General features: G+C 42.7%; 1 protein-coding gene across 1 annotated transcript in view; it reads right to left on the reverse strand.

Moving 5' to 3' along the window:
* Positions 1 to 4,594: 4,594 nt before the first annotated feature.
* TNFRSF21 (TNF receptor superfamily member 21) overlaps positions 4,595 to 26,935 on the reverse strand; it is a 73,270-nt gene continuing 50,929 nt past the window's right edge. Inside the window, exons 5-6 of the mRNA XM_066252230.1 lie at positions 7,830 to 8,058; positions 4,595 to 6,024 (exon numbers count right to left, since the gene is read on the reverse strand). Of these exons, the coding sequence (XP_066108327.1) occupies positions 5,795 to 6,024; positions 7,830 to 8,058 (459 nt within the window). The 3' untranslated portion in view covers positions 4,595 to 5,794. The remainder of the gene's footprint in view (positions 6,025 to 7,829; positions 8,059 to 26,935) is intronic.

The raw sequence follows: 26,935 nt of genomic DNA on the forward strand, positions 1-26,935 counted from the left end.
CTGCCTCTTGGCCACCCTGTTTCTCTCCGTAGAAGTATCCATTGGTATCTTCCATACAGCCCATATACTTCATGAATATCTGTGTTTTGGAAATAACAAGACTCCAGCATCCGAATGTGTTTCACATATGCAGCAACTTTGAAGTCGAATAGACTATATGTAAAAACATTTTTTAGATTTCTAATTCTAATAATTGGTGCCCAAATGATTCATTTTGTTTTCTACTTACTCTCAAGAAAAGAGGCAAGAGATATCTTGGAATTCTGAAGGCGCACTGGCGGGAACTGAGGCAACGGGCTTTTCCATGAACCAGCAGATATGGTCTGACCTCCCACCTAGAAACTACGGGCTCTCTAGATCAGTGGTCCCCAACCTTTTTTGGGGCCACGGACCGGTTTAATGTCAGAAAATATTTTCACGGACCGGCCTTTAGGGTGGGATGGATAAATGTATCATGTGACCGAGACAAGCATCAAGAGTGAGTCTTAGACAGATGTAACAGGGGGAATCTGGTCATTTTTTAAAAATAAAACATCATTCAGTCTTAAATATAAATAAAACAGAAATAATGTAAGTTATTTATTCTTTCTCTGCGGACTGGTACCAAATGGCCCACAGACTGGTACCAGTCCACGGCCTGGAGGTTGGGGACCACTGCTCTAGATGACACCCAAGTTTCCCTCCAAAGGTAAGGACCTCAATTCTTCTAAGCAAGAGATCACACCTTCTTTTCTCAAGTCAAAGTTCAAGATAGGTACCTGGTGCATCTACAGGACTGTACAACGAGGCGGATGCTCCCACTGCCCAGGCGCTACACACTGTGAGATTTTTTGATATAGTCAGTGCAATTTTATGACTCATTACATTACTTCATTTCTTTGAAAACTGAGAAAATGTCAATCAACTATATATAGAAATATAAATCAGAATAACATCACTTCTCAAATGTCGATTAATCACACCTTAATAACATCGCTTCCCAAATGTTCTTGACTAATCATACCTTCTTAGACATTATGCTCAAAACCACAAATTGATTAGTTGCAGATTTTATCAATGCAGTTTAGCTTTAAGATGTTGCCTCATCCATGCTTGGTAGTGTATCAACTCTTAACAGATTCATAAGCTTTTACAGTAGGGTTGTGGGTCCTAAGGGAAGTCTGCAGAGTTGAGAGGAACTGACTATTAGAAATTCAAAATAGCCGATTTCAAGGTTAACTCCCTGGGGGAATTATCCATCAGATCTGGGGTATGTCTTGAGAAGCATTCTCTTCACAAGTTCTGAAATCAGTGGTTCTCCAACTGACTCCACATGGACATCTCCTGGGGAGCTTTAAAAAATATGCAGCTTCCTGGTCTCCTCCTCTGAGATTTTGATGTAATTGTCCTAGGGCAGGGGTTCCCAAACTACAGCCCACGGGCCGCATGCGGCCACGAGGCCATTTATCCAGCCCCCGCAGCACTTCTGGAAGGGGCACCTCTTTCATTGGTGGTCAGTGAGAGGAGCATAGTTCCTGTTGAAATACTGGTCAGTTTGTTGATTTAAATTTACTTGTTCTTTATTTTAAATATTGTATTTGTTCCCGTTTTGGTTTTTTTTACTTCAAAATAAGATATGTACAGTGTGCATAGGGATTTGTTCAGTTTTCTTTATAGTCTGGCCCTCCAACGGTCTGAGGGGCAGTGAACTGGCCCCCTGTGTAAAAAGTTTGGGGACCCCTGTCCTAGGGTATGGCCTTAGCATTGGATTCCTAAAGCTTCTGTTCATTTTAATGTGCAGTCGGGACTGAGAACTCCTGCTGTAGACCCTGACCCGGATTAACAGACTGGAAATCTCTTCGGATCGTCAGACATTGTTTACTTCTCTCAGGTGGAACTGGTGTCTCCAGTATTAGCGCTACTCTTTGAGTGAAAACAGGCATAATCTCAGGCTGCTGCTCAATGTGATCTGGGGACCAGCAACCTCCAACGTCACTCAGGTACCCAGTCCAACAACTGAAACAGAATTTGCATTTTAACAAGCTCTCGGGTGTCCTGTTTGCTCATTTAGAGCACAGCAAAGGGGCCTGACATTGTGCATTTCTAACAAGCTCCCAGGTGTGCGGGTGGTTCTACTGGTCCTGGGCCCCCAATGGCAAAAATCTACAGCACCTTTTCTCAAAGGGTGGTCCAACGAAGGTTTCCAGAAAAAGTAGGGGGAGGTCATTCTGGACTTGACCACAAATCGTCCTGAATCAAAACCTATATACGGTGCCAGGCGGGTACTTGAAATATTGGGGGGATCACTTTGTGAATGATTGTCTAACCATCATGCTGTGCACCTAAAACTAAAAATACTATTGAATGTCAACCATAATTGAAAAATAAAACTTAAAATGAATAAATAAAAGTCTGTGGAACAGTGTGGGGAAATCTCTCTTGGGACTCCACCTTCACATCAGACTACTCATTCCGGGGTGATTCTTGTTGACAGGAAAAATGGAGAAACATTGAAGCACTTCCAACTCCTCCCCAGTGTAGGAGTCATTCTCTCCTTTGAAAAGCAGCCCAATCTAATTGTTTAAAAGCTCCTCTGTATTTAACCCCAAACAGCCTGGATGAAACAGTATTACTCTCTTAAAAAACAAACAAACATCTGACTTGCACAAGTAACATTCTCCTGAGGACCTGGAGGGGGCCGGGTTATTGCGTGCCCACGTCTGTTTTTTTTGCAGTGTTTCTACGAAGTTGAACTTGCAACTTCCGGTGGGTGATGGAAAAACAGAAGGGACCAATAAGTCCGGTGACCTGGTGAAGTCGCATGTGGCCTCCAGCAGTGCACAGCACAGACGGGATTTCAAATCTCGGCAGCTCCAGGATTGAGTGGCAGATAATGTGATAGAAACAAAAGAATGTTCTGAGGGAAAAAAATCAGTATTTTCAGGATAGACCTGAATGTTACTTTTTTAAAGTAGATAATAAATTACTTCCTTGTTGTGAAAAATAAACCCAAACAAACAAACAAAAAACCCCAGTGTCTTCCTTCGCCCCGAACTTGCCTGTATGGTCTCCATCATCAGGCCGACATTCCCCAGCAGCTGCTCCTGATTCCGTGTCTTGCTCTTCTGCTTACCCCAACCCCCACTCACCACCCATGTGGGAAACCTACCAGTTCAGCACAGCCCTCAAATCAGGCAGCCCAAACCAGAGAAAACCTCCAAAGTGAGCCACGTAGAATATAAATGAGACTATGATCAACTTGGATCAGAACAGTATACATTTTAATCATGCAATAGGAGGTTGCATTTTTTTGTTTCGTTTTTAGAAAAGCTCTATAGCATGTTAATTCAATATTAAGCTTCTGTTTAACCCCAGCTCCTATGTCCCCTTCCCCTGGGTCTCCAGGGCAGATACCTCCTATACTTCCACAATTGTGTCCTGAAACAAAGTATAGGCCTTTGGTTATAACCTCAATCAATTTAATCAATTTAATCACGTAATCTTTGCACACTGTTTCGGCCAGATGGAGCACTGGTTACCGGTTCTGAACACAGTAAGTGGTTCTGGATTCAGATTCAAGTCTGGCTTTCGTGACTCTGCTGTAGGGCCATACGTAAGCAAGTTCCCTAGCTTTTATAAGCCTACTTTTCATACTGTATAGGTACAATAATTGTACCTAGCATAGGATAGTTATAAGGATTAAATAAGATATTGTGAAACGTACTTTGTAAGGTATTACACTGGGTAAATGGTTAAGAGTATCTCTAAGCTTTGAGTAATTTATACTTGAGAACCGTAACATTTTTGCATCCACTCATTATGTTTTCCACCACCACAATAAGTAAGTGGCAGTCCTGAAATCTTCTGAAATACACAACCTGTTTCCTCCACCACCATCTATGACCCACTAGTAGTTTGCTTTTTTGGGGTGTAAAGAAATTCCTGTCTTCTGACCACAAAAGAGGGGAAACTTCTCCTGAGAACCAGTTACACCAATAGCAGGACGGCTCCCTTGAAGCCACCCACATGGAAGTGGATGGGACCAAAAAACCCCGTCATGTCCCTGACGTGGGTTCAAAGCATTCACACAGGGTATCCACAAAAAAGAACTGAAAATTGCTGAGGTTCTGGTCAGTGCAATTCTGCTGAGCCAGGGTTTCCAAGCTAAGCTATGTGATGAAATATAAAATATGATAAATATAATGTAATAGAGTATAATGGAATCTACTGTGCCATTACTGCCCTACCGCCAAGAAAAAAGTTACTCGGGGCAATGAGGTTTCATACAGAACCCTATGAACCTGTGTAGAGCCCAAATCCCCGTGAGCGGTAAATTTCCTTGATGGAAATGAGGAAGACGAACATAATCCAAGTCCTCACCATTTGCACTTCTCCACTCCCAAATCCTCATTTCTAAAAATAGGAACAATCTCAAAAACAGCAACCTCGGGTTTATTGCAAAAGACTAGGAAATACTTGGGCTTTAGTGCTTTTCTGTGAATCTAGTAATGGCTGAGGTTTTGAGAATATCCATATTTTCCAAGCAATTGAATCAAAACGTTGTAACTTGAGCACGTGTGCAAGGCAAGGATTAAATACACTCAAACTACTCAAGTAACAAACACCTAATATTTATTAATAAATTAGTACACTTGAAAGGCATTTTTCCAATCTCAATCCCTCGCCACTATCCACAAACCCCGCCCACACAAAGGGAGTCCACACCACCTTTGCATATTAGAATCTGGCAACTGAGCATTAGAGAGTATGTTTATAAAGGGGAGCGTAGTTGCAAATATATCAGACAAGAGCTCTTACAGCTGCAGCCATTTTTAATTGAAGAGACTGAATGATGTAGGATATACCCACCAAGACCCAGGCCTGGAGGGCAGACTGAACCTATCAAGTATGTGTGGATAAAAAACAAGACATCTGTAAAGCAAAGCTGGGCAAATTCCCTATGGAAAAGGTGCCACTGGCACTCAGTTGTGACTTTCCAAAGTGCAGCAAAATCATGTCCCAGAACAGCTCAACCCCTAAAAGTTAAAGTTCAAGTTCTTTGGTGGCCCAGTTGTCAAGCCACTTAAATAGCGAGTTCTGGTGGTGGCTTGAGGATTTCATGTCTCCAACCCAGGGCATATTAGTGTAAGAGGAGCACAAGGAATCAAGCGTTCTAGACGGTGTCCAGGTGAAAACCATACAATCAGCAACAGTGTGGTCAAGTTTCAGCCATGAATACGAACGGCACAACAAGGCATATTAAAAAAAATAACGCAAAGTCTAATCGAATTACAGTAACTCAGTGGGGTCTTATATTTCTCCTTATCTTTTAAGAAAATTCATAAATGAGGAAAAATAATAAAAAAAAACCCAGTAAGAATGAAACAAGAACGTGAGGATGTGGAGTCGCGAAGACTGCTTACAGAACTCGCAAGATGCTGTTACACTTTAAAAGAAAAGGCTCACCATCCAGTGCGCGGGAGTCGTCACACTGCATTTGTGGTGTGTTAAGTGAATCTAAAGTGCACAGAACAACTTGGAAAATACATAAGAAGCCAAAACGGAGAAAATACAGAACCTAAAAAACTTTAGTGGTGGGTATTTTTGCAAGTTACATCTTGAAAAGAATTATAAACTAACTTCCCCAGAAGGGTTAAAAAAGAAAGAACTCAAAACACTGGCCATATACTGTTAAACACACACACACACACACACACACACACACACTCACCCCAAAAAACAAAATAGAAAAACAAGAACAAACCACCCTGCCACTAAAAATGAGTAATTTCCAGAGTGCAGTATCCCTTGTGTTCTACAATAGGTCGGGAAGATGGCTATAAACAGAGTCCAGGAGGGTCTGGCTGGCTTCCTGGCTCTTGACTCCAATAATCTCAAATAGCCGGTCCAGCTTGTCCTCGGCCTGAGGAATCTCTTCAATCACCCGCAGCTCCTCAGGATTCAGAATGTGGAGCATGTCATCAAAAATAGGCTGCAAGTCACAGGGGTCCAGGCGTACCTGCCGCAACACCGTGTCCTTCTTTTCTGCACAGAAAGGAGAGAAAAGGGAAGGGGACAGCTGTAAAGGGACTGTCAGAGGGGTGGGGTCTCGGAGGACAGCTAAGAGTGACAGCTACTCTCTCCCGAGGCCAGCCCCGCCCCACCACCCCAAGGTGAGTGAGTGAACCTCTGTTACATTTTAAACAACAAAGAAGTTTTTACTTGCACTGCAGGTAAGATAACAAGATTTGCCTAAAACAGATCGGACAATGATCTGCTTGAATGGGTTGTCATGTGCCTGTTTTTTAATATGACGTCTGCCTAACCCTAAATGACTTCTTCTAAGTTCCTCTAAAACTCAGAAGGAGAATGCTGTGATAGCTTTACAAAAAAAAACAACAACAAAAAACAACCTCCTTCGGAAAACTTTATTAGTTCCTCCCCAAAGTAGTTCATTTACAAAACAAAGATCTCAGCCCATCCTTCTCCCCTCAAAAAATTCTAAGTCAATGTCATCTGGTTATATGACTTTCAAATTATGTTGCAATATTTTTAGACTGAACTGCTAAAAAGAAGCAAAAGGACATAAATAATGCTTCTTGGGTCACACTTTACAATGGGGTCAGTCAGGAGCTATAATTTTTATTACTAAAATATAGCTTCTTCATTAAACTATAACTGGAATTAAACAAAACTAGGAAATTTCTCCAAAAATCTGGTGCCCTGGCTGTTGATTAGAACATCGTCCCAAAATGCAGAGACTGATTCCCAGTCAGGGCACATACAGAACAGATTCCTGTTTCTCTTTCTCCCTCCTTCCCCTCCTCTCTCTAAAATCAGTGAAATAAAAACATCACCTGGCCTGTGGTGGCACAGTGGAGAAAGCTTCGACCTGGAATGCTGAGGTGGCTAGTTTGAAACCCTGGGCTTGGCCCTGGCCAGTTGGCTCAGCCGGTAGAGTGTCGGCCTGGCATGCGGCGGGGGACCCGGGTTCGATTCCCGGCCAGGGCACATAGGAGAAGCGCCCATTTGCTTCTCCATCCCCCGCCCCTCCCTTCCTCTCTCTCTCTTCCCCTCCACTCCATTGGAGCAAAGATGGCCCAGGCGCTGGGGATGGCTCCTTGGCCTCTGCCCCAGGTGCTAGAGTGGCTCTGGTCGTGACAGAGCGACGCCCCGGAGAGGCAGAGCGTCGCCCCTGGTGGGCGTGCCAGGTGGATCCTATTCGGGCGCATGCGGGAGTCTGTCTGACTGTCTCTCCCCGTTTCCAGCTTCAGAAAAATAAAAAATAAAAATAAAAAATAAAAATAAAAAGAAAGAAACGGTGGGCTTGCCTGGTCAAGGCACGTATGATAAGCAACCAATGAACGACCAAAGTGAAGCAACTATGAGTTGATACTTCTCTCCCTCCCCTCCTCTCTCTATAAAATAAAAAAATAAAATCTTTTTTTTTTAAACCTGTCATTAATATAGTGTGCATGTTAATTCTCTAACCCTGCTATTATAAACCACAAGTAGCAAATTACTTACCAAAGCACCAATCCACAATTTTTAGAACATTGTCATGGACAACCAAGCTTAAGAGCGAATTTTATTTCGAGTCACTAAAAGATATCCTTCAGATACTTAACATAGGTTAATACCTATGGATTACCAGGATTCTGCAAGCTTGGTAAATAATTTCAACACACCTGCCAGACTACACTTATCAGAGCCTTTCTCTCAGGACAGTCTTGTTGTGTAGGATAGGTCTTCCAGGACAGGTCATTCGAATGGCTCCCCTACCACTGGACTGTGCGAGTGTGAGGGAGGACTCCTGACCCTGCTGGAGAAGGCGCAGAAAGGGTCCCTACCTTTGGTAATAAAGGAGCCCGTCCGGCTCAGCGCGGAGGAGCCGCTGGATGTGGAGTCACAGCGAAGAAGCGGCTCGGACTCGTCCACGAAGAAGCCCTTGCTCTTCTCCAGAGGGGAGGGCTCCACGGTCAGGAGAGCGGAATTCTCAAGTTTGGTGTTGGGGCTGGGGATGGGGCTGGGGCTCAGGGGGCTGGGGCTCATCGGGAGAGCCAATTTGTCGGTCTCCAGCTGCGGGAGGAACACACAGGATTTTTAAATTATGTACTTAAAAACTATACAGAAAAAAATAAAATTCAAACCCTTTCCATTTAATATTTTATAGGTGAATTCTCCCATTCTGATAGTCTTTTTTACTTATAAGATTGTTAGATACACAGACACACAAACACACCACACATAACACTCCTGAGCCCTTGAAAAATAGACGTCAAGGATGTGTATGAGCATTAAAAGTCAGGAAGCATGCGCGTCGAGCTGTCACCTCATGGGCGTGGAACTGGACAGGGAATGAGGAGGAAGAGCTCCAACTTAAAGTATAATTTTTCAGAGTTGGGAAAAGGTCTTAGGTAATGACCAGTCTAGTCTTCTTTGCTATGGGTTGAATTCTGTCGTCTTCCCCCCCACCCCAATTCATATATTGAAGTCATAACTTCCCATACCTCAGAATATGACTGTATTCAGAGGTAATGCCTTTAAAGGGGTGATTGGGTACAAAGAATACACGTCACGGTCACAAAGTAAAGACCATGTGAAGACACAGGGAGAAGATGGCCATCTTCCTCAAGCCTATAAGAGAGCCGCAGAAGACACTCACCCCGGTGACACCTTTATCTCAAACACCTAGCCTCCACAACCATGGAAAAATAAGTTTCTGTTGTTAAAGCTTTCCAATCTATGGTACTTTATTACGGAAGCCCCAGCAAACTAATATGCCCTCTCAGCACATGTAAGGAAACCACGGCCTGGAGAAATGACTTTCTTCATTAAGGGCTCCCAACCACTAAGTAGCAAAACTCAGACTAGACCCTAGCTTTCCTGATTCCCATTTTAAACTGTCTCAGGAACGGAACAAAAGTATTTGAAGGAATGAGAACAGAAGCGTGAGCACAAAGCTTGCATTCTGTAGTGGGCACCAGAGAGAAAGGAACAAAAATCAAACAAACACAGCAGTTTCAGATGGAGATAGTGAGCTCTACTCTGGCTGGTGCTCGGAGAATGGATTTTAGGGAGACAAGAATCAAAGTTGGTGCCTGACCAGGCGGTGGCGCAGTGGATAGAGCGTCGGACTGGGATGCGGAGGACCCGTTTGAAAGCCCAAGATAGCCGGCTTGAGCATGGGGTCACTGGCTTGAATGTGGATGGGGTCACTGGCTTGAGCAAGGGGTCACTCGCTCTGCTATAGCCCCCCGCCCCAGCCAAGGCACATAAGAGAAAGCAATCAATGAACTAAGGTGCTGCAATGAAAAATTGATGCTTCTCATCTCTCTCCCTTCCTGTCTGTCTGTCCTTATCTGTCCCTCTCTATGACTCTCTGTCACTTAAAAAAAAAAAAAAAAAAAAACAACAAAGTTGGGAGAGAGTTAGCCTGCCACTACTTGAGTTGGGTGAAGTATGATCATGGCTGTCCCAGGTGTATAGTGGAGGTGGAGAAGTGATAGGTGTCATACCATTTTACAGGTGACGTGACGAAGGCCCAGAGGGCACACGGCGGCTGGGAGAAAGCCTGTGTTCCCTCAGGGCCACCTGACACCTCTGCTCGGCCCTGCCACGCCACACTCTCCTTTCGAACACTGGCAGGTACTTGTGGCTTTTTCTAGTCCATTGACTTTATCTATTTATTGGCTCTCCTGGCATGGATGAAAATCCAGGAGCCAGTTCTCGCCAGGCAGGAAGGGCAGGGTTCAGGGAGTGATGTGCCCTCTTCCCAGAGCTGTTAATCACTGCTCATTAGAACCCTCACAACTCGACTCACACAAGTCAAGCAAAACTTCAAGTTCCTCAATCAAAAGACATTGACCCTCTTTTCAAAACATTACGTTGAACTGTTGTAAAATGCTCAAAGCAAACACAACGGCCTTTTTTTTTACAACCATTAAGGCCTACGAAATTTTTGCAACTGACTGCAGATTCTGAAGATCGCAGATTACTGCATGTCTAATGTTCCAATAGCATTTTTTCTCTGCACAAGCACACCCTGCTTCTAATTCCAGTGTAAGTTTAAGTCTTGGCTAACATGCATTGCCAGCGGCCCCCTTGTAATCTACAAACAACTTTTACATATACGCTTTTAAAATTTTAATCCAATAGGCCCTGGCATGTGCCTCTCCTCCCTGAAAATGCACATGGCCATTCATGCCAATACACGTTTTTATTCACTCAGACAAAGAGCACTTGTCCACACTCTGGTTTCTCGGGGACATGACATTGGATGATACGGCCAGTCAATATATTGTACTGTTCTTGCTTAAAAAAGAAATTCCCGCCCACAAATCACATGCCAACAGGCTAAGAAGTCCACCCACCTATTTCCTGAACTCAGTTCAAAACTTTAAATATTTAATTTCACACACACACCCCCAACTTTTGTCAAAGGATCCTATCGAGGGAAATTAAGCACATGATTTCCAACAGAACCTGGGAAGACAAGAGTGCTGAAGTAAGGCTCCCTATAATTAAGAATGAGCTGAAGTGAATCATAAAATGTCCCCCCCCCCAGGAATCGTTTTAGCATCACCACCTTGGCACTAACAACTACCACTACAGCCAGAGACCGTGTCAATCACCTTTCTAGAAAATCTATTTGGCTACTAAGGATATACAGTGGCTGAGTGACATCCCGAATTGTCTAAAGTTATTATTTCCCTGTGAGAAAAAAAATTGCTCCTAGAAGCTGACTTCCTACCTCCCTCTACCTTAATATTAACAATAGCCACCAAAATTGGTTTGCAACACGGCGTGCCGCTCAAGCATGGTGAGGTCCGGGGTATCTCTAATCAGAAACTGAGTGAGTCATCCGGATTATTTGAGTTTATAGCAAATGAAGAACATTTATAATAACATTTAGAGAGAGCCAGACTTTCTCAGAAGAGGGTCTCATCTCCTTACAAAAGCTTTGAGCATCAACTTTTCAAAACATGCTGAAAATGAGTAACTTAATTTATTCCTTATGCTTCTTTGAGCTTTCCAGATTCTCTGCGGGGACACATTAACTTTATAATTAGAAAAACAATAAATGTTATTTTTGAAAGCAGTCACCACTGATAAGTCTATTTTCCTTCTGCTAACTTGAAAATGTTGTGGCCGCAGCCTCTTTTATTTGTGTCGGTAGCCAAGAAACAGGATAGTTGGAAGACCAGCTACTTGGCCGAGCTCCTCTCTATACTTTTGTTAATGTTCATGGGCACAAAAGATCAACACTCCCAACTTATTGCAGTGAGATATTAAGACGTAACAGAATGGCCTCTGGGAAAACTTGGCCAATGAAGGAAATGTATCCACCAGACATTTGAAGCCCCTTTGGAGAAACTTGAAAAGTACGGTTCTTTTTTACTTTATAGCTATGAGGTAATCCTGGTAACTTGGAAGACTCCACTGAGAAATGAGATAGAGACAGTAAGACAGACCAAAAGGGATAATAAAGAACTAGCCAGAAACAGATGGTTCTATTGCGGAATCGTCAAGAGCATGTAATATACTTTGACCAAATGAGCCCCAAATGTCTTCGTGATTTGTTTCCATGCAAGTATACTCAGTCCTTCCAGATATTGTAGTTATTAGTCCAAACTGATATGGGAAGAGATAAATGGTTCACCTGACTCAACAGTGAGTCACACCTAGAGGAGATCCGTTGCTGACCTATTTTCCTTTCTGATTTCTAAAACCACTGAGTAGGAACAACCATCCAGATTAGAAAGAAGGGGTTGATCAAAATGTGTGAGCTTGACCATCTCTAGGCAATGGAGGTTTGTAGCTATGCTAATGAGAACAATGATTTAACTTGTATCCAGGCTATTGGGCAGATAAAATATATTATGCTCACTTTGTTAAAGATGGCACTGCCCACGTGGAAGCCCGTTGCCCAGGTGATAGTATTGGTTGCCCTTCTTGCTTGGGATGGGCGTGATTATATTAATGTGTGTTGGGGGCGGGCTGTGGGCAGGCAGGATCCTTGTAGCCTGGGGCTTGGTTTTGGGACTAAGCCTTTCCCACCCTATTTGATGTGGGGTGGTACACTCTCATGAGGAATCCCATTATGCCTCAGATAAGCAACTTTGTATCAGAGACTTCCTTATTTGTATATTGGATTAAAGATTTTGGTTTCTACACTATAAAGTGGGACAGACCGGGAGCCTGCACTCTCGGTTCCTGAGATTAGCATTAGAGAGGAGAGCAGAGAAAGGCCATGTGGAGGAGGCCAGGAGAAGCAGCCAAGATGGAGGAGTGCTGAGTGAGAAGCCAGTTTGTGCAGAGTTTGTGCAGAGAGAAGGCGATGGGGAACAGAAGTGAATGAGACTGGTGAGGTAGAAACCTTTGATTCTAGGAAACTAGGATAAGTCAGTAGCTTTGTGAGCACTGAATGTGAGTGGCTTTTGGAGCCCAGTGTGTGTTTTTACTTGCCCGCCGAGTGCAAGCTAGGATTAAAGACTATGGCCCATCAGCTTTTGGCTCCGTTGTTTCTTTACCGACTGTCCGAATCCAATGCGAACCTGCATGGGCCGGGCTGCTCTGATGGTAGCCCTGGCCGCTCACTTTACAGTTAGACTAGGGCATCTCTCTTCAAATCATGTCTTATTTATAGTTTGTCTTCTGATTGCCATTTCATTCTCTACCTTGTGGATGAGTAGGGGGCCACATGCTGAACCTGACAAGCTCAGGGGAAGCCTGCATGGTGGCCTTGCAGACACAGGATGGTCTGAAATGAAACTTTCTAACTGAAAGCAGTTCATGGCAGGCAGTCCTGTCCTAGGGCGGTATTTTCTCTAGCAAAGGTCATTGCTTATCTCAGTTGATCCTGTCTGTTGTCCTTTTGCATCTATAGTAACACAACTGATAACATACCTTTAAAATGTAACATGCATCTTAAAGTCATCTTTTCTTTTCCAGACCCCTCAGGGCACTGGAGCAGAGACCACAAATCCCCTCATTGTTATTATTGTGTTAATTGTTAACTGCTAACTATCCTATACCTGCTTGTGTAAAAGTGTGTGTCTGTTCATTTTACTTTTCATCCAGTCTCAGAGATACTCCACCCCTGCTTTGCTTTCTCCCAGCTCCCTAATCCATCACCCATCAATTTCATGTAACCCCCTTCCGTCTTCCCTTTGCTTCGGAATAAAGTGAGTGGTGAAACTACCACTTTCCAGAGAACACTTTCTCAATCCATTGAGATTTTTCTCCCGGTAAGGGCTGACAGTTTGGCTCAAATCAACTCAGAGAATTTTTATGTTGACAACCACCCACCCTGGCCCCCCACCCCAAGCCCCTTTCTCCTTCCCTGTTACCCCCAACTGGTTCACTCAACTAAGGTTTCCTCCCAACTTATTTTCAATTACTACCCAATTACAATCCCCCTGTGGTTGCACAATCTGCTGTCTATAGAAAACTAATTAACAACTTGGATGCCTCGGTGAGCCCCTGAAATGAAGCATTAATTACGAGGCCTGGATGCTCTTTACCAATCTGCTAAAATGGTTCGACTCAACCCCCTGGCTCCTGGCTCTACCCTGCTGGATTCCAAGAGGCCCCTTCCTCCCTCCGCAGCCAGATGTGCCTGACTGACTCAAGAAGGCTTCTTACACTCAGGTCACCCTTTCATAGCAACTTTTCCTCCAGACCTTATGTTGGGCAGATAAAATGTATTATGCTCACTTTGTTAAAGAGGCCATTGCCCAGGTGATATTAATGTGTGTTGGGGTGGGCTAAAGGCAGGGAGAATCCTTGTAGCCTGGGGCTTGGTTTTGGGATTAAGCCTTTCCTACCCTTTTTGATGTAGGGCGGTACAATCCAATCATGCCTCAGAGAAGTGACTTTGTATTAGAGACTTCCCTGTTTTGTATATTGGATTAAGAGTTTGGATTGCTACACTATAAAATGGGGACGAAGTGGGAGCTTGGCTCTTGGTTCCTGAGGTTAGCATGAGAGAGCAGAGAGAACAGAGCCAGCAGCGGGAGGAGGCCACGTGGAGAAGGCCAGGAAAAGCAGCCAAGATGGCGGAGTGCTGAGTGAGATGCCAGTTTGTACAGAGTTTGTATCTGGGATAAGGAAGGAGATGGGGAACTGAGGAGAATAAGGCTGTTGAGCTAGAAACCTTTGATTCTAGGAAACTCGGATAAATCAGTAGCTTTGTGAGCACTGAATGTGACTGGGTTTTGGAGCCCAGTGTGTATTTTTACTTGCCCGCCAGGTGCAAGCTAGATTAAAGACTATGGCCCACCAGTTTTTGGCTCCATGGTTTCTTTACCGACTGTCCGAATCCAATGTGAACCTGCATGGGCTGGGCTCCTCTGATAGTGGCCCTGGCCTTGGCTCCTGGCTTTACACCTTACCTAACACCTAGAGAAAAGGAAGAGTTCTATGTTACACTTGTGAACAATTCCATCATCACTTTATTTTGTATTCAGTGAGAGGAGAGGAGGCAGAGAGACAGACTCCCACATCTGCCCCCCCCCCCACAAGCCCCCTAAGGGCAATGGCTCTGCCCATCTGGGGCATTGCTCATTGCTTGGCGATAGAGCCTTTTTTTTTTTTTTTTAAGATTTTAATTTTTGATTTTTAGAGAGAGAGGAAAGGAGGAGAGAGAGGGCAAGAAGCATCAACTTGTAGCTGCTTCACTTTAATTGTTCACTGATTGCTTCTCACATGTGCCTTGACCAGGAAAGCCCAGAGCTTTGAATCTCAGCATTTCAGGTCAAAGTTTTATCCACTGAGCTGCCACAGGTCAAGTGAAGCTATTTGTAGCACCTGAGGCCAGGGAGCCATCCTCAGTGCCTGGGGCCAACTCCCTCAAACCATCAAGCCATGGCTGCAGGAGGGTGGTAGAGAAGCAGATGGTGGCTTCCCCTTTTCCTGTGTGCCTGGACTGGGAATCAAACCTGGGACATTCACACTGAGCCTACTGGCCAGGGCTATTTCCATCACTTTAATGATGGTTTTTTAAAAGTCTACCTGCTAAATTCAGTGGTAACTAATTGCTATTCCATCTGAGTTGACCACTTGTTACTCAGATCCAGTAAGAAATATATGTAATCTGCTTGCTGTTAAGGTAGCTATTTATTGGCTCCATTTTACAGATGAGAAAAACTGAGGCTCTAAGAGGTTTAAGTAACTTGACCAAGGTCACAAAGCCAGGATTCAAGATCGAGCCTGTCTAGTTTCAAATAATCCTCTTCGCTGAACGGTGTCACTTCCCTATCTGTGTACCCACTACAGTAGAGAAACTGACAAGCCCTATAAGCTCAATATAAGCAATCACATGACCAGAAGGAGCTGCCCTGGCTCCTTTAGCCAGAGGCAGGGTCTGCAAAGACCAGTAATTCAATGGCAGAGCTTACACTACGGTAGGTGATTGCCCTGAGATAAAGAGGGGAGATTCTGTAAACACCAATCACTTCAACTGTAGCCCTAAACTTTGCTTTCTATTTGAAAATCTTACAGATCCCAACAAACCAGGGACTGTCAAAAAACAACAACAGACAATTCCACTTCCACTAAAGTTTTATCTCACAGGAATTAATGCACAAATAAAGACATAACTATAACTATTTAAAGATGATGATCTTTCCAGCTTGTTTCCCCTGCTTTTCCAGCTGCTCATGTATTGATAATCAAGACCAAATGAGATTTCATGGCTTCCCCACAGATCCTCTAGGCATGTGCAATGGAGCGCTAATAAAAACAGGCACTATCCTCCTTGCCAAATCGGAATCTATGCTGTCCCTGTGTTTACACGTATTCGGATAATAAGAAATGATTTGTTATCCAAATTGATGTGGTTCCAGGATGTCAGATAAAATTCATCCGAATCTATTCAAATCCTAAGTTCAGATACCAACAATGATTTCTGCCTTAAAAGAGCAGAACAAATACACCACCCTAACTAGGAAAACCCAGGCAGGTTTCTTTAAAATCCGAAATGACAGGAGACAATGACTTAAGATGATTCTTCTGAGTGTGAAGTCTTGTTAAATCCAACACAGAATAGGGATTGGGGCGAGAATAATCCAAATTTACTCAGCAAAATTTTTTGCAAACAAAAAAAGTTAATAGGATGGTGCCAATTCAACTTTTAAAAGAAGGGTTATAAGTTATCAGAAATTTGGAAGAAGTCTTGGAAATGAAAATATGGACTACATATTGTATATACAACTCACATATTTAGAGAGAAAGCAAAATGACAAAATGCAAATAATGATTGAGTCTAGCTGGTAGGTTTATAGGTGGTGGTTGTACTGTGCTTTCAAATTTGTTTTGTAAGGCTTATTTTTAAAACTTGGGAAAATAAATTTAAAAGGTGTGCTACAAACCAAATAATTGCAAAAACTCACCAAACTTCTCCTACTCCTCTTATTGTTTAGTCTATTGTTGTCTTTTCTTCTTTTTCCTCCCGCCCAGCCCAGATCATGGGAAAGGGAGCAAGGAGGTGCTTCCACTGCATAAGACGGGAACAGTGCTAAACTTAAAGCTAAGTCCTCAATGGGCATTGTCAGCCTTACGCTGTCTCGCTCTCTGAGGTCACTGGGGGTCATGGGATGGGAGCTGGACAGGAGTAAAGCCAAGAGGCTCCGCTCAGCCTCCCGGAGCCCTGCGCCAGACCACAGAGGCTGCAGAGCCCAGTGAACACCATGCACTGCCCAGGTGAGTGGCGAGCCACAGCACAGCCTGAAAAACGAATTCACACACTCTCAGGAGGCTCACAGGATTACCTTGTCCGAAAATTGCCAAAACCACCGGAGAATTATATTTTAAAAAAACACCCTTCACCCACCCCAGATCTGTCCAAGCACGGGTAAATTAAAGGATTTGTTTCAACTGCAACTACATTGAAAACTTCAAACTACATTGAATCTTTAGCCCAGGTTAACTGGTCATAGTATTTTTCTCCCTTATTTACCCCAAGCCCAAATCAAGGTATGTATATTCGTGTGTATATATGTCATCTGCTAATTCGGATCATTCCTAAGAGTTAATTTCCAAAATGGATCCTAAAAGCTATATAAGCCCACCCGCATTTAAGACAAGGTATGGATGGCCCAACCTTGCCCTGCACAAGAAAATTGTTCCTCTTCTGAATGCACAGGGGAAAACCACAGGAAGTCACAACAAGTAGTGCTGCACAAAGCTGCCTGAGCTGGTAAGAACCAGCTGGCTCCGGAGGGAGGAGGGAGGGTGTGCCCTGCCCAGCTGCTGGCGCGTGTATCTGGCAAGCTGTCCTGGCCGCTGACATCAATGTACTGCTGCAGCCCCGAGCTGACTCACTGTGGAGTTTTCTCAACAAAGAAAGTGAGGACAGTCAGTGGGTTCTCTTGGTTCACAGCTGGAGTCCACTCACCTTTAAATATACCGCCTAGCCTTCCAAGAGCTCAGCCCCACGGATATGTGAGGAGATGGTGCTTTTGGACATGTCCACACTTCCCCTACACTTCACTCAGTGAGACATATTATTAGTAAGCCTTTCCATTAAAAAGCCTTTGGACAGTTCTTATAAACATGCCTTAAGACATTGTAGAGGACAGAAAACAAGTTCACAGGAGACTCACGACCTTGACTCGACGTAAGAAGGCTCAAACTCTCTGTGACTCACGTTTTCTGCCAAATTTCATTACATTACCATTGTTTAGTAAAAGCATCACTTCGATTCGTGTCATTAGAATTACCTTGTACGTGGTACGCGATCTCAAAGGTTCAAGAGCTGATACCGAGAAATATATACCTCTCCCTCACTAACCTCAAGAGCTAATACCCAGAAATATATACCTCTCCCTCACTAACCTGAAGAGCTGATACCCAGAAATATATACCTCTCCCTCACTAACCTCCGATTTCAGGTCTCAGCCACTCGGTTCCACTCCACTGTTTCCAAAGCCCTGTGTACTCTCCGAGACGGTCTAGACTCCACCCCACTCCATCCCAGCTCCTCTGTATTATTTTTTACATTCTTTTTGTGTTCAATATGGCGGCACATTTCTATACTTTGCCTTTTTTCCATTTAAGAACAGTTCTTGGGATTACCACCTAAAGATTGAAGTCACTCTTTTTCACAAGTTCATACCATCCCACTGTACGGATGATCCATGACTTACATAACCAGTTCTCTATTGGAGGGTGTTTGGGCTGTTTCCCCTCTTCTGTCATTACCAATGATGCTACAAGGAATACTTGTACTTGCATCATTCTGCGCATATGTGATGCACATGTGGGAATACATGCAGGAGGTATTGCTAGGAGTGGAATGTCAGTGGTCAGTTGACAGTTACTTTGGTAGCAAACGCCAGATGGCCTTCCACGGGGACTGGGCTACAGCACACATCCGTTAGCAGCGGATGCTGTTCTTCTGTCCCTGTTACCTCACAATCCAAGAATTTTCAAAGTCATATCTTCCCCTCATTGCAATCTGAGAGGTTAAAAATGTATCTTAGTGTCATTTTCATTTTGAATTTTTCTTATTCGGAATGAGGTTTAAAGTCTGTATGCCTTTAAGAGCCTTCACTGTCTTGTTGAGAATGTTCATACTTCTTTTGGGTGGTTGGTGTCTTAATTTATTTGCAACGGCTCTTCCTTTTTTTAAGGAAATTAATCCTATGTTGCAAATAACTTTTCCTGGTTATTGTCTTTATATTTGCATGTTTCCCCACTTGTATAGTTATTGTTAAGGAGTTGAATCTTTCTTATATAGTTTCTGTGTTTCATATCATTCTCAGAAGAACCGTACCTACGGTTGCTATTTAAAAAAAAACAAAAAAATTTCCCCCATATTTTTCCTAGTAGTTTTTGGGTGATAAGCCATTCTAATGATTGGTCATTCCAGCGATCCCGTGACTCAGCCCAATTGTGGGAAAATCAAAATTCCATCTGTGACAATTTTTTTTCATGGAAAAATTATTAAGCAACAGCTGAGGAATAAGGAATTTAAATGTTGAAATTAACTGACACATAATAAAACCTATTGCTAGCCAAGAAGCAATTCCTCATCAAGAAGTGTGCCCACCATTGGCACTTGTGTTATCACAGATCAACGCAGTCTCACAAACACAGGGTAAAGAAGCTAGGCCCCAACTGGAAACTATTAGGCTTTATCCTGATACATGTATCTGCTATATATATATATATATATTCATCATCATTAGTAAGTAATAAAAAAAGTAAGCTTCTTTTCATAATATTGATTGTGATTTCCTCCCAAAGCCAGTAAGGCTGTGGATTAACAAGCTAAAAAATGTCATCAACTAATAGACTCGGCCTTTTCTGAATGTTGAGGCATGTGTCTCAAGAGAAAAATAAAAGCTCACCTCACATCCTCTATACAGCAGTTTCACTGCATATACTGTAAAGGTCAGCTCACATACCCATCCTTCCTCTAAAAACGTCAGCATCTGGAGGGATGTTTTGTTTTGGGGTGTGTGTGTGTGTGTGTGTGTGTGTGTGTTTGTGTGTGTGTGTGTGTGTGTTTCATTTAGTATCTTCGGTCCCTGGTACCGGGTTTGAAACATAATGGGTGTTCCATTAATGTTTACTAAATAAATTGCTATGTTAAACCATCTCATCCTTAAAAAAAATAAAATAAAAATAAAAAAGAGCATGTGTTGCAAGTGTGCTGGGAAGAAGAGAAATGAATATCAAGACCTTGAGGATCTGTTTCCCAGACTTTTCTTCTTATAACCTGTGCACCTCGAGCTCAACTAACTATAGTTCATTAACTCTGTGATGCCTATTTCTTCGCATTTTAACATCTCTAAAATAGAAAGTTCTTTCTTAGTGGTATACATAACAATGGTACATTCTACAGTTGACATGGCATTCAACAAAATACAGAAATGTATTTTAACTCTACTCCCTACCTTGATCTCGCAGGACCATGAGGCAGACTAGATAAGCACAGGGGTAAAGCACTCAGATGGTGTTTGGGACACAACGGATTCTCAGCAACGGCTGCTTCCCTTTCCCCTTAATATGAATTATTGAAAGTACAGCGGTATTATTTGCTCTTGAGTCTAAAAAAAATGTGGAATTCAAATTCCAGCCCTGGCCAGTTGGCTCAGCAGTAGAGTGTCAGCCCGGTATGTGGAAGTCCCAGGTTCGATTCCTGGCCAGGGCACACAGGAGAAGCGCCCATCTGCTTCTCCACCCTTCCCTCCCTCTTTCCTCTCTGTCTCTCTCTTCCCCTCCTGCAGCCAAGGCTCCATTGGAGCAAAGTTGGCCCGGGCACTGAGGAAAGCTCCATGGCCTCCACCTCAGGCGCTAGAATGGCTCTGACTACAGCAGAGCGATGCCCCAGATGGGCGGAGCATTGCCCCCTGGTGGGCATGCCTGGTGAATTCCAGTCGGGGGCATGCAGGAGTCTGTCTGACTGCCTCTCCCCTTCTAACTTTGGATAAATTAAAAAAAAAAAATTCTAACAAGATTTTATAAGGCCCCTAGTACATATATGTCAAGTGTAAGACTAGGCATTTATACTCACCGTGTCTAGTACATACACATACTATCTCTGAATAGATGCTCAGTACCTCTAGCCCTTCCCCACATAGTGAGTGGCAGAAGCAAGATTCTAACAGAGTCTAGAGAAACAAAACCAAATTGTCAGTGCCTTCTATCAGTTCTTGGAGTTCAAGTTCCAGCACTTAACGTGAAGTGACGCCTTAACCCTGCACTTTTAATATTGCAGAAAAGTAAAAGGTTTCTGAAAAGCCTGCTACTGAGCGAAACAAAACAAGGTTCTAATTCAATCTGACATTCTTTGCAGAACCAAAGGTTTGAGAAGCCCTTAGTGTGAAAAGCAGGTGGGGCTCCCTAAGCAGAAACCAGATGGGAAAGTCTCAGGGAAGAAAACCAAAAGACAGCCTGTTGTTCTTTTTTTTTAAATGACTTTCAAATCAACAAATAGATAGCTGCTTTTGTTTTCCATGTATATTTTGGTGGGCTGGGTACCCCTGCCTTCTGATACTCTCTCCTGTTTCCCTGTACACACTTCTGTTAAAACATCTGCTTACCCCACTGAATTGTAATTATTTGCAGACACTTTTCCATCTTAGCTCGTGGGCTCTCAAAGGGCACGGGCCACCTTTCTTCATTACATAGAACAGGTACACGGCTAGTGCTCGACAACAGGCTGGTGACTAACTGAACGAAACCTTAAAATATGATCAGAACCGTCTCAAACATCATTTAAACTGTAAATGCTTATTCATACACATTGCTTCTTCAGGCACGATGACCACCTTCAACACAAGCATCATCAAGTGTACCTGGGCCTACTGTGTGTCAGCAATCCTTTTATAATGTCTCCTTCTCATCAGCCCAGAAGTTCCCCAGAGCCCACAGGCACACCCCACAAATTAAGTAACCTGACCTTAAATGACCCCATATGTGATGGCATCGCAACAGGGAGGCGGAGGGCTAGACACAGGCAGGTTTAGCCAACGTCTTAACACCCGAGGGCAAGAATCCTGATTTTCTAAGAGGTGACCAACTGGCAAAGTGAAAAAGAGACATCTGAATAGCCAAAAAGCCAACAGTTAAACGTACAGCTGCTATTTGCCTCAACTCGTCCTCACTATATGAAATTTCTGAAAATAGCTGGGCTCAGTCAGCCCTTAGATGCTAAGGACAGCTGCATCCTGCAGCTGGTAAACAAAAAATCAGTAACTGTAGTTCCCCCGGCAGCAGAAGCAGGGGTTGTCCTCGCCAAGAGAGTGCCCAGTGCTCTTCCCACTGCTTAGAATCTCCCAGTTGATTACACAGAGAGAAGCCACCCAGTCTCCAACACAGAGTCTACTGTGGTAGAGAGAGAGAGAGAGAGAGAGAGAGAACAAACTGTCCCCCCAGGATGTAGTACCATGTGGTTTCTGGAAAGGATAAGATACCCTAACAAAAATCAAAAATAAAATCATTCTACTACATACAAGTCAATAACAACAACATTGGTTTCAGGTCCACTGGTTGCTAAATTACAGTGTAGTTTTAATCTACCTAATTTCATAGTAGGACAGAAGGAGGAATAAGGTCACCCAACTCCCTGCCTGATCAACATCAATTCTTTACATTTGTGAAAGCTCTGGTCAAAGCCGACAGCTAAAGCAACACTTTGCATTATTTTTAAGTTACTGTGTTTGTTTTTAATATTATCATTTTTGAATGTTCATAAAATTCCTTTCTCTTCCTTTTTTCAAAATGAAACAACAAAGGAACGTCAGAATTCAAATCTCATCAAGCATCACTTTAATACCTTGCTTTATTTTTCATCCCACAGCTTAACAAGCTATTACCTCACTGAATTTGGATAACCACTTGAAATCCCATTTTACACAGAAAAATCTGGATCAATAAAAACACAAACAAGTCCGCATCCCTTCGAGGGAGGGGTGGGCGGAGAAAGATTGCACCAATTAAACCTCTCTAAATACACCAAGTTTCTGAAAGAAAAGAAAAAAAAAGCATAAAAGGAAACCTAAAAATTCAGTTGCTCAGGTTTGCCTCCCTATTTCTGACAGCTATGGGAAGAACAGCGCGTTATCTGCACGCTTCCCCATCACCTTTCTTTCTCCACTAGAGAAAACACCCCCGGCCAGCCTGGGAACATTCGCTAGGGCAGTGAGGCATAAATATTTACAATTAGCTGGAATTTCCAGTTCTTGGGCACTGAACCCAGAGAGCAACCCTTGTGCTCAACCCTCTAAGCGGTCTTGGAATTGGGAGTGCCTCCCCACCCAACCCTAAGTAACCCTCGCTGTTCAGGATTTAAAGGATCCATTATGTGTAAGAGTTGGGCCTAGTTAGAAACAGTCTCCCATCTCTCTTACCTCTAGAGCCTGGGAATAATTGCGACTATTAAGAGTGCACAGTCTTTAAGCACTGACTGCGAGTGCTATCTAATTTTTACAACAGCTCACTGGAGAGGCACTGGTGGTGTTCCCATTTTCTCCAGAAAAAAACTGAGGCAGAGAGATCAAATCATTCATCATAACAGCCCCAAAGTAAGATGCTGCTGAGACAGGAACTGAACCTGGCGCCCGCGCCTCCACACTGCGGTTCCAATTTGGAGCCCCTCCTCCCACTCCTGTGGATCTACTCCCTTAAATTATGTATATAAGTAGAGATATGTTTCTCCCATTCAACTGTAAGCTACCATGATGGCAATGGCTTGGTCTTTACTTGCTCATCTTCGCATTGCCCTAGGTGCCTGGTATAATAGTGCACACATCATCTGTTATGTAATATATATTTAAAAATAAAATTGCCTCATCTCCTCTGCTGTTCAGCAGGGGAACCGTAAAGCCAGGCATGCAAGTACTGAAGGAACATTACTGTCAAGCTTAAATTCTATTTTCCAGCTATCCTTCAAAAACAAAGGGCCAATAATGCAATTTATTTACTTAGTGTGCATTTTCCAGACAAAGAAAAACAGGGCGTATTGCTGGGAACCTACAGGAACTATTCCTTTAGGCCAAAGAAAAATGACCGCAGGTGGAAGCGGAAGCCGCAGAAATAAAAGGAAGAACAGCAGAAAATATTTATCTGCAAGTAAAACAATGTGAATCCTGATCGTGTGAAATCAGAACTGTTGTGTCTCTTGAGGGGTTAAGAAAGGTGTAATGTTAAAATTCATGTCAACATAAAGCATAATCCAAGAGAAGATTAAACAGGATTCAAGTCTTCTGAGGCTGCTGTGTTGTTTGGAAACAGTGAAAAGTGCACATTTACAGAATGTCTCTCATAATTAAAGTGTGCATGCTGTAATCTCCATGGTCTCCGCTCAGGGAAAGCAAAAAAACGTGTTCACTAACAGCCTAACAGAACAGAAGAAGTGGAATAATACAAATATTTCATTAATTCAGAAGGCCAGAAAGAAGAGTACAGACAGGACAAATACAAAATAACAAGAGAGTGGATTTGAACTCAAATATATGAGTAATTACCTTAAACATGTAACCACACTGAAATTCCCTAAATACATGACAAAAAGTGTCAGGCTAGATTTTTAAAAATCTTAAATATATGCCACTTAACAACAACAACAAAAAAACTGTCTTTAAATAAAGCTACAGGAAAAACTCAAAGTAAAAGAACAGAAAAAAGAGATAATATACAATTTGGAATGTTGTATTAGGGTTTTTAAATAGCTCTGGCCAAGTCCCAGTAACATCCAAACACTGTCCCACTGCTTTGCTGCTTCTTCCAAAAGCTCGGCCCTGGAAGGTAAGAAGAGCTATAATTCTAGAAGGCTGGGTACAGTTTAGACATTGAAAGAAGGAAGTACTGAAAAATACAACTCATTCCTGAGATAAAGGGTCAAGAGGGTGAACGGATAAGTGTTGTACATCCAGACGATGTAATTAACTCAGCGCCAAAAACAAATGCGCTATCAAGTCATGAAAAGACATGAAGAAAACTTAAATGCATATTACTGAATGAAAGACACCAATCCGAAAAGGCTGTAAACTGTATGATTCCAATTACAGGATAGTCAGAAAAAGGCCAAACTATGGAGAATAAAAAGATTAGTGAATGTCAAGGGTGGGGGGTAGGGGGAAGATATAAACGGGCAGAACACAGAGGATTTTTAGGGTAGTAAAAATACTCTGTATGATATTATAATGGTGGATATGGGTTATTATTTATTTGCTCAAACCCATAGAACATACAACAACAAGAGTGAATTCTAAGGTAAACTATGGATAATTCTGATGTGCCAATGTAGGTACACGCTTTGTTTTAAAATAAATAAATATATATGTGTGTGTGTGTGTGTGTGTGTGTGTGTGTGTGTGTGTGTATATATATATATATATATATATATATATATATGAATATGAGCCCTTCTGGTGAGCAATGTTGATAATGGGGGAGGCTATGCATACGTGTGAGCCAGGGATATGCAGGATATCTCTGTACCTACCTCTCAATTTTGTTTTAAACCTAAAACTGCTCAAAAAAAAAAAAGTCTTTAAAAAAAGGACTCAAAAAGTAGATTTTACTAAGTATAAAAAAAAATTTTTTTTAAGTAAGACTCTGCTTAATTTTACAATGGCTAATAGGCTACTATGGTTAATAATGGACCAGCTGTTCTTGACAGAGGTCACTGAAAAGCACACCGGGGCTAAGCCTTTGAGTAGAGCACAACATAGGTGCTCTCAGGCTCATGAATAGGAAAAAACATTAACCATATTTAAACACAGATATGGAGTCATTTTTACATATTAAGTGTCCATTAGCTCTGGGAGCAAAGTCTCTAATCCCCAGCAGAACCACAATACACGAAGAATACAAATCCATCATAAGATGGGAACAATCAGTCTCAATTATGCCCCCTGCATTCTAATTCTCTTGTCCGACTCGACAACTCTCAGAGATAAACTGTGCACACACAGTTACAGACTGTGCATTAGTAAGATCTGGCAGTCAGAAATCCTTGCTCGTTGGCTATTAGAGTCCAAGCTGGGTCCAGAATGTTGCCAGACAATGATGGGCATTATTAAACACGGAACAAGAAGCTTAATAGTGCCTCCTCAACCTCTCATAACAGGTAGACTACACACTAGCAATCAAAGAGAAAGCTGCAAGATGCTTGGCTGCCACTGTTCCATAGAAAATAAATAACAAAAAATAAGCATTCGATTTTTTTTTTTTTTGTATCACAGAGGAGACAGAGCAAGGAAAGAACTAAAAGGTACAGGAGTCTGGCTCTTGGGACTAATTGTTTTTCTTACTCATTGACCTAGTGGTTTTTGTCATGAATCCCTGTCCTCAATATGCAGTTCCCTCCATGGAGACTTGGGGCACACAGGTCCCAGCACCTAGGACAGTGCCTGAAATAAAGGAGGTACTCAACAAACTTTTATGGAACTCAATGACACCATCACAGAAACATTAAAAACCCCATGACCATCACTATCCGCCCTCAGAAAAAGGACCTCAAAGACTAGGTCCGAATTCTAAATGCTTGCTGAAATGAAATGGATTTGCAGAAACCAAAAAATGAAGTACCACATTCCCCATGTTTAAGACGCACTTTTTTCCTAAAAATTTGGGGTTTAAAAACTGGGTGAGTCTTATACAGTGGTTGTAGATGTTTTTACTTGCATTTCCCGCTTTTTTGCGCTTGTTTTTGCGCTCATTGTTAAAGATGAATAAAATTTGAGTTCAATAACTTTATGTAATACATTTTCCCCCCAAATTTCAGGCCCCAAAATTAAGGTGCGCCTTTTACATGGGGAAACACGGTTATGCACATCTGACCCAACACCACAAACCTCACACAGTCCTAATAGGAAGAATTGACTGTCACATAAATCATTTCTCTGCCTTGCGTAAAATGAGGCTGTCCCTCTCTCCATTCAGCCCAGTGAAACAAGCCCTGCCTATCCTCTCTCTTGTGCTCGCTCAGCTTTGTCATTCAAAAACATATTTTAAATCACAAAAGTAATGTTTGTTATCGCAAAGGATTAAAAAAGAAAATTTTCATAAAAAAAAGAAAATCGCTTCTAAACCTACCACCTAGGTCTAATAATAGAACATTTATGCGTTTTCATTTTCCTATTTTTATATTTCTTCCATGTTGACATTTTGCTTTTTCTGATGAGAAATACAAAACACAGTTCAGGGGCCTCCTTTTCCCTTAACAACATGGTCATCTTTCCACCATATTAAATATCGCACTTAACCGATCCTAACGTGGCATCTGTCACATTTTGTCTTTCTTATGCGCATCATCCAGGAGACCTAGTGACTTATTCTCAAGTATCTAAATCAGGGGTCCCCAAACTTTTTACATAGGGGGCCAGTTCACTGTCCCTCAGACCGTTGGAGGGCCCCCACATATAGTGCTCCTCTCACTGACCACCAATGAAAGAGGTGCCCCTTCCAGAAGTACGGAGGGGGCTGGATAAATGGCCTC

This window comes from Saccopteryx bilineata, chromosome 1, assembly GCF_036850765.1.
Source record: "Saccopteryx bilineata isolate mSacBil1 chromosome 1, mSacBil1_pri_phased_curated, whole genome shotgun sequence".
NCBI classification, from domain to species: domain Eukaryota; kingdom Metazoa; phylum Chordata; class Mammalia; order Chiroptera; family Emballonuridae; genus Saccopteryx; species Saccopteryx bilineata.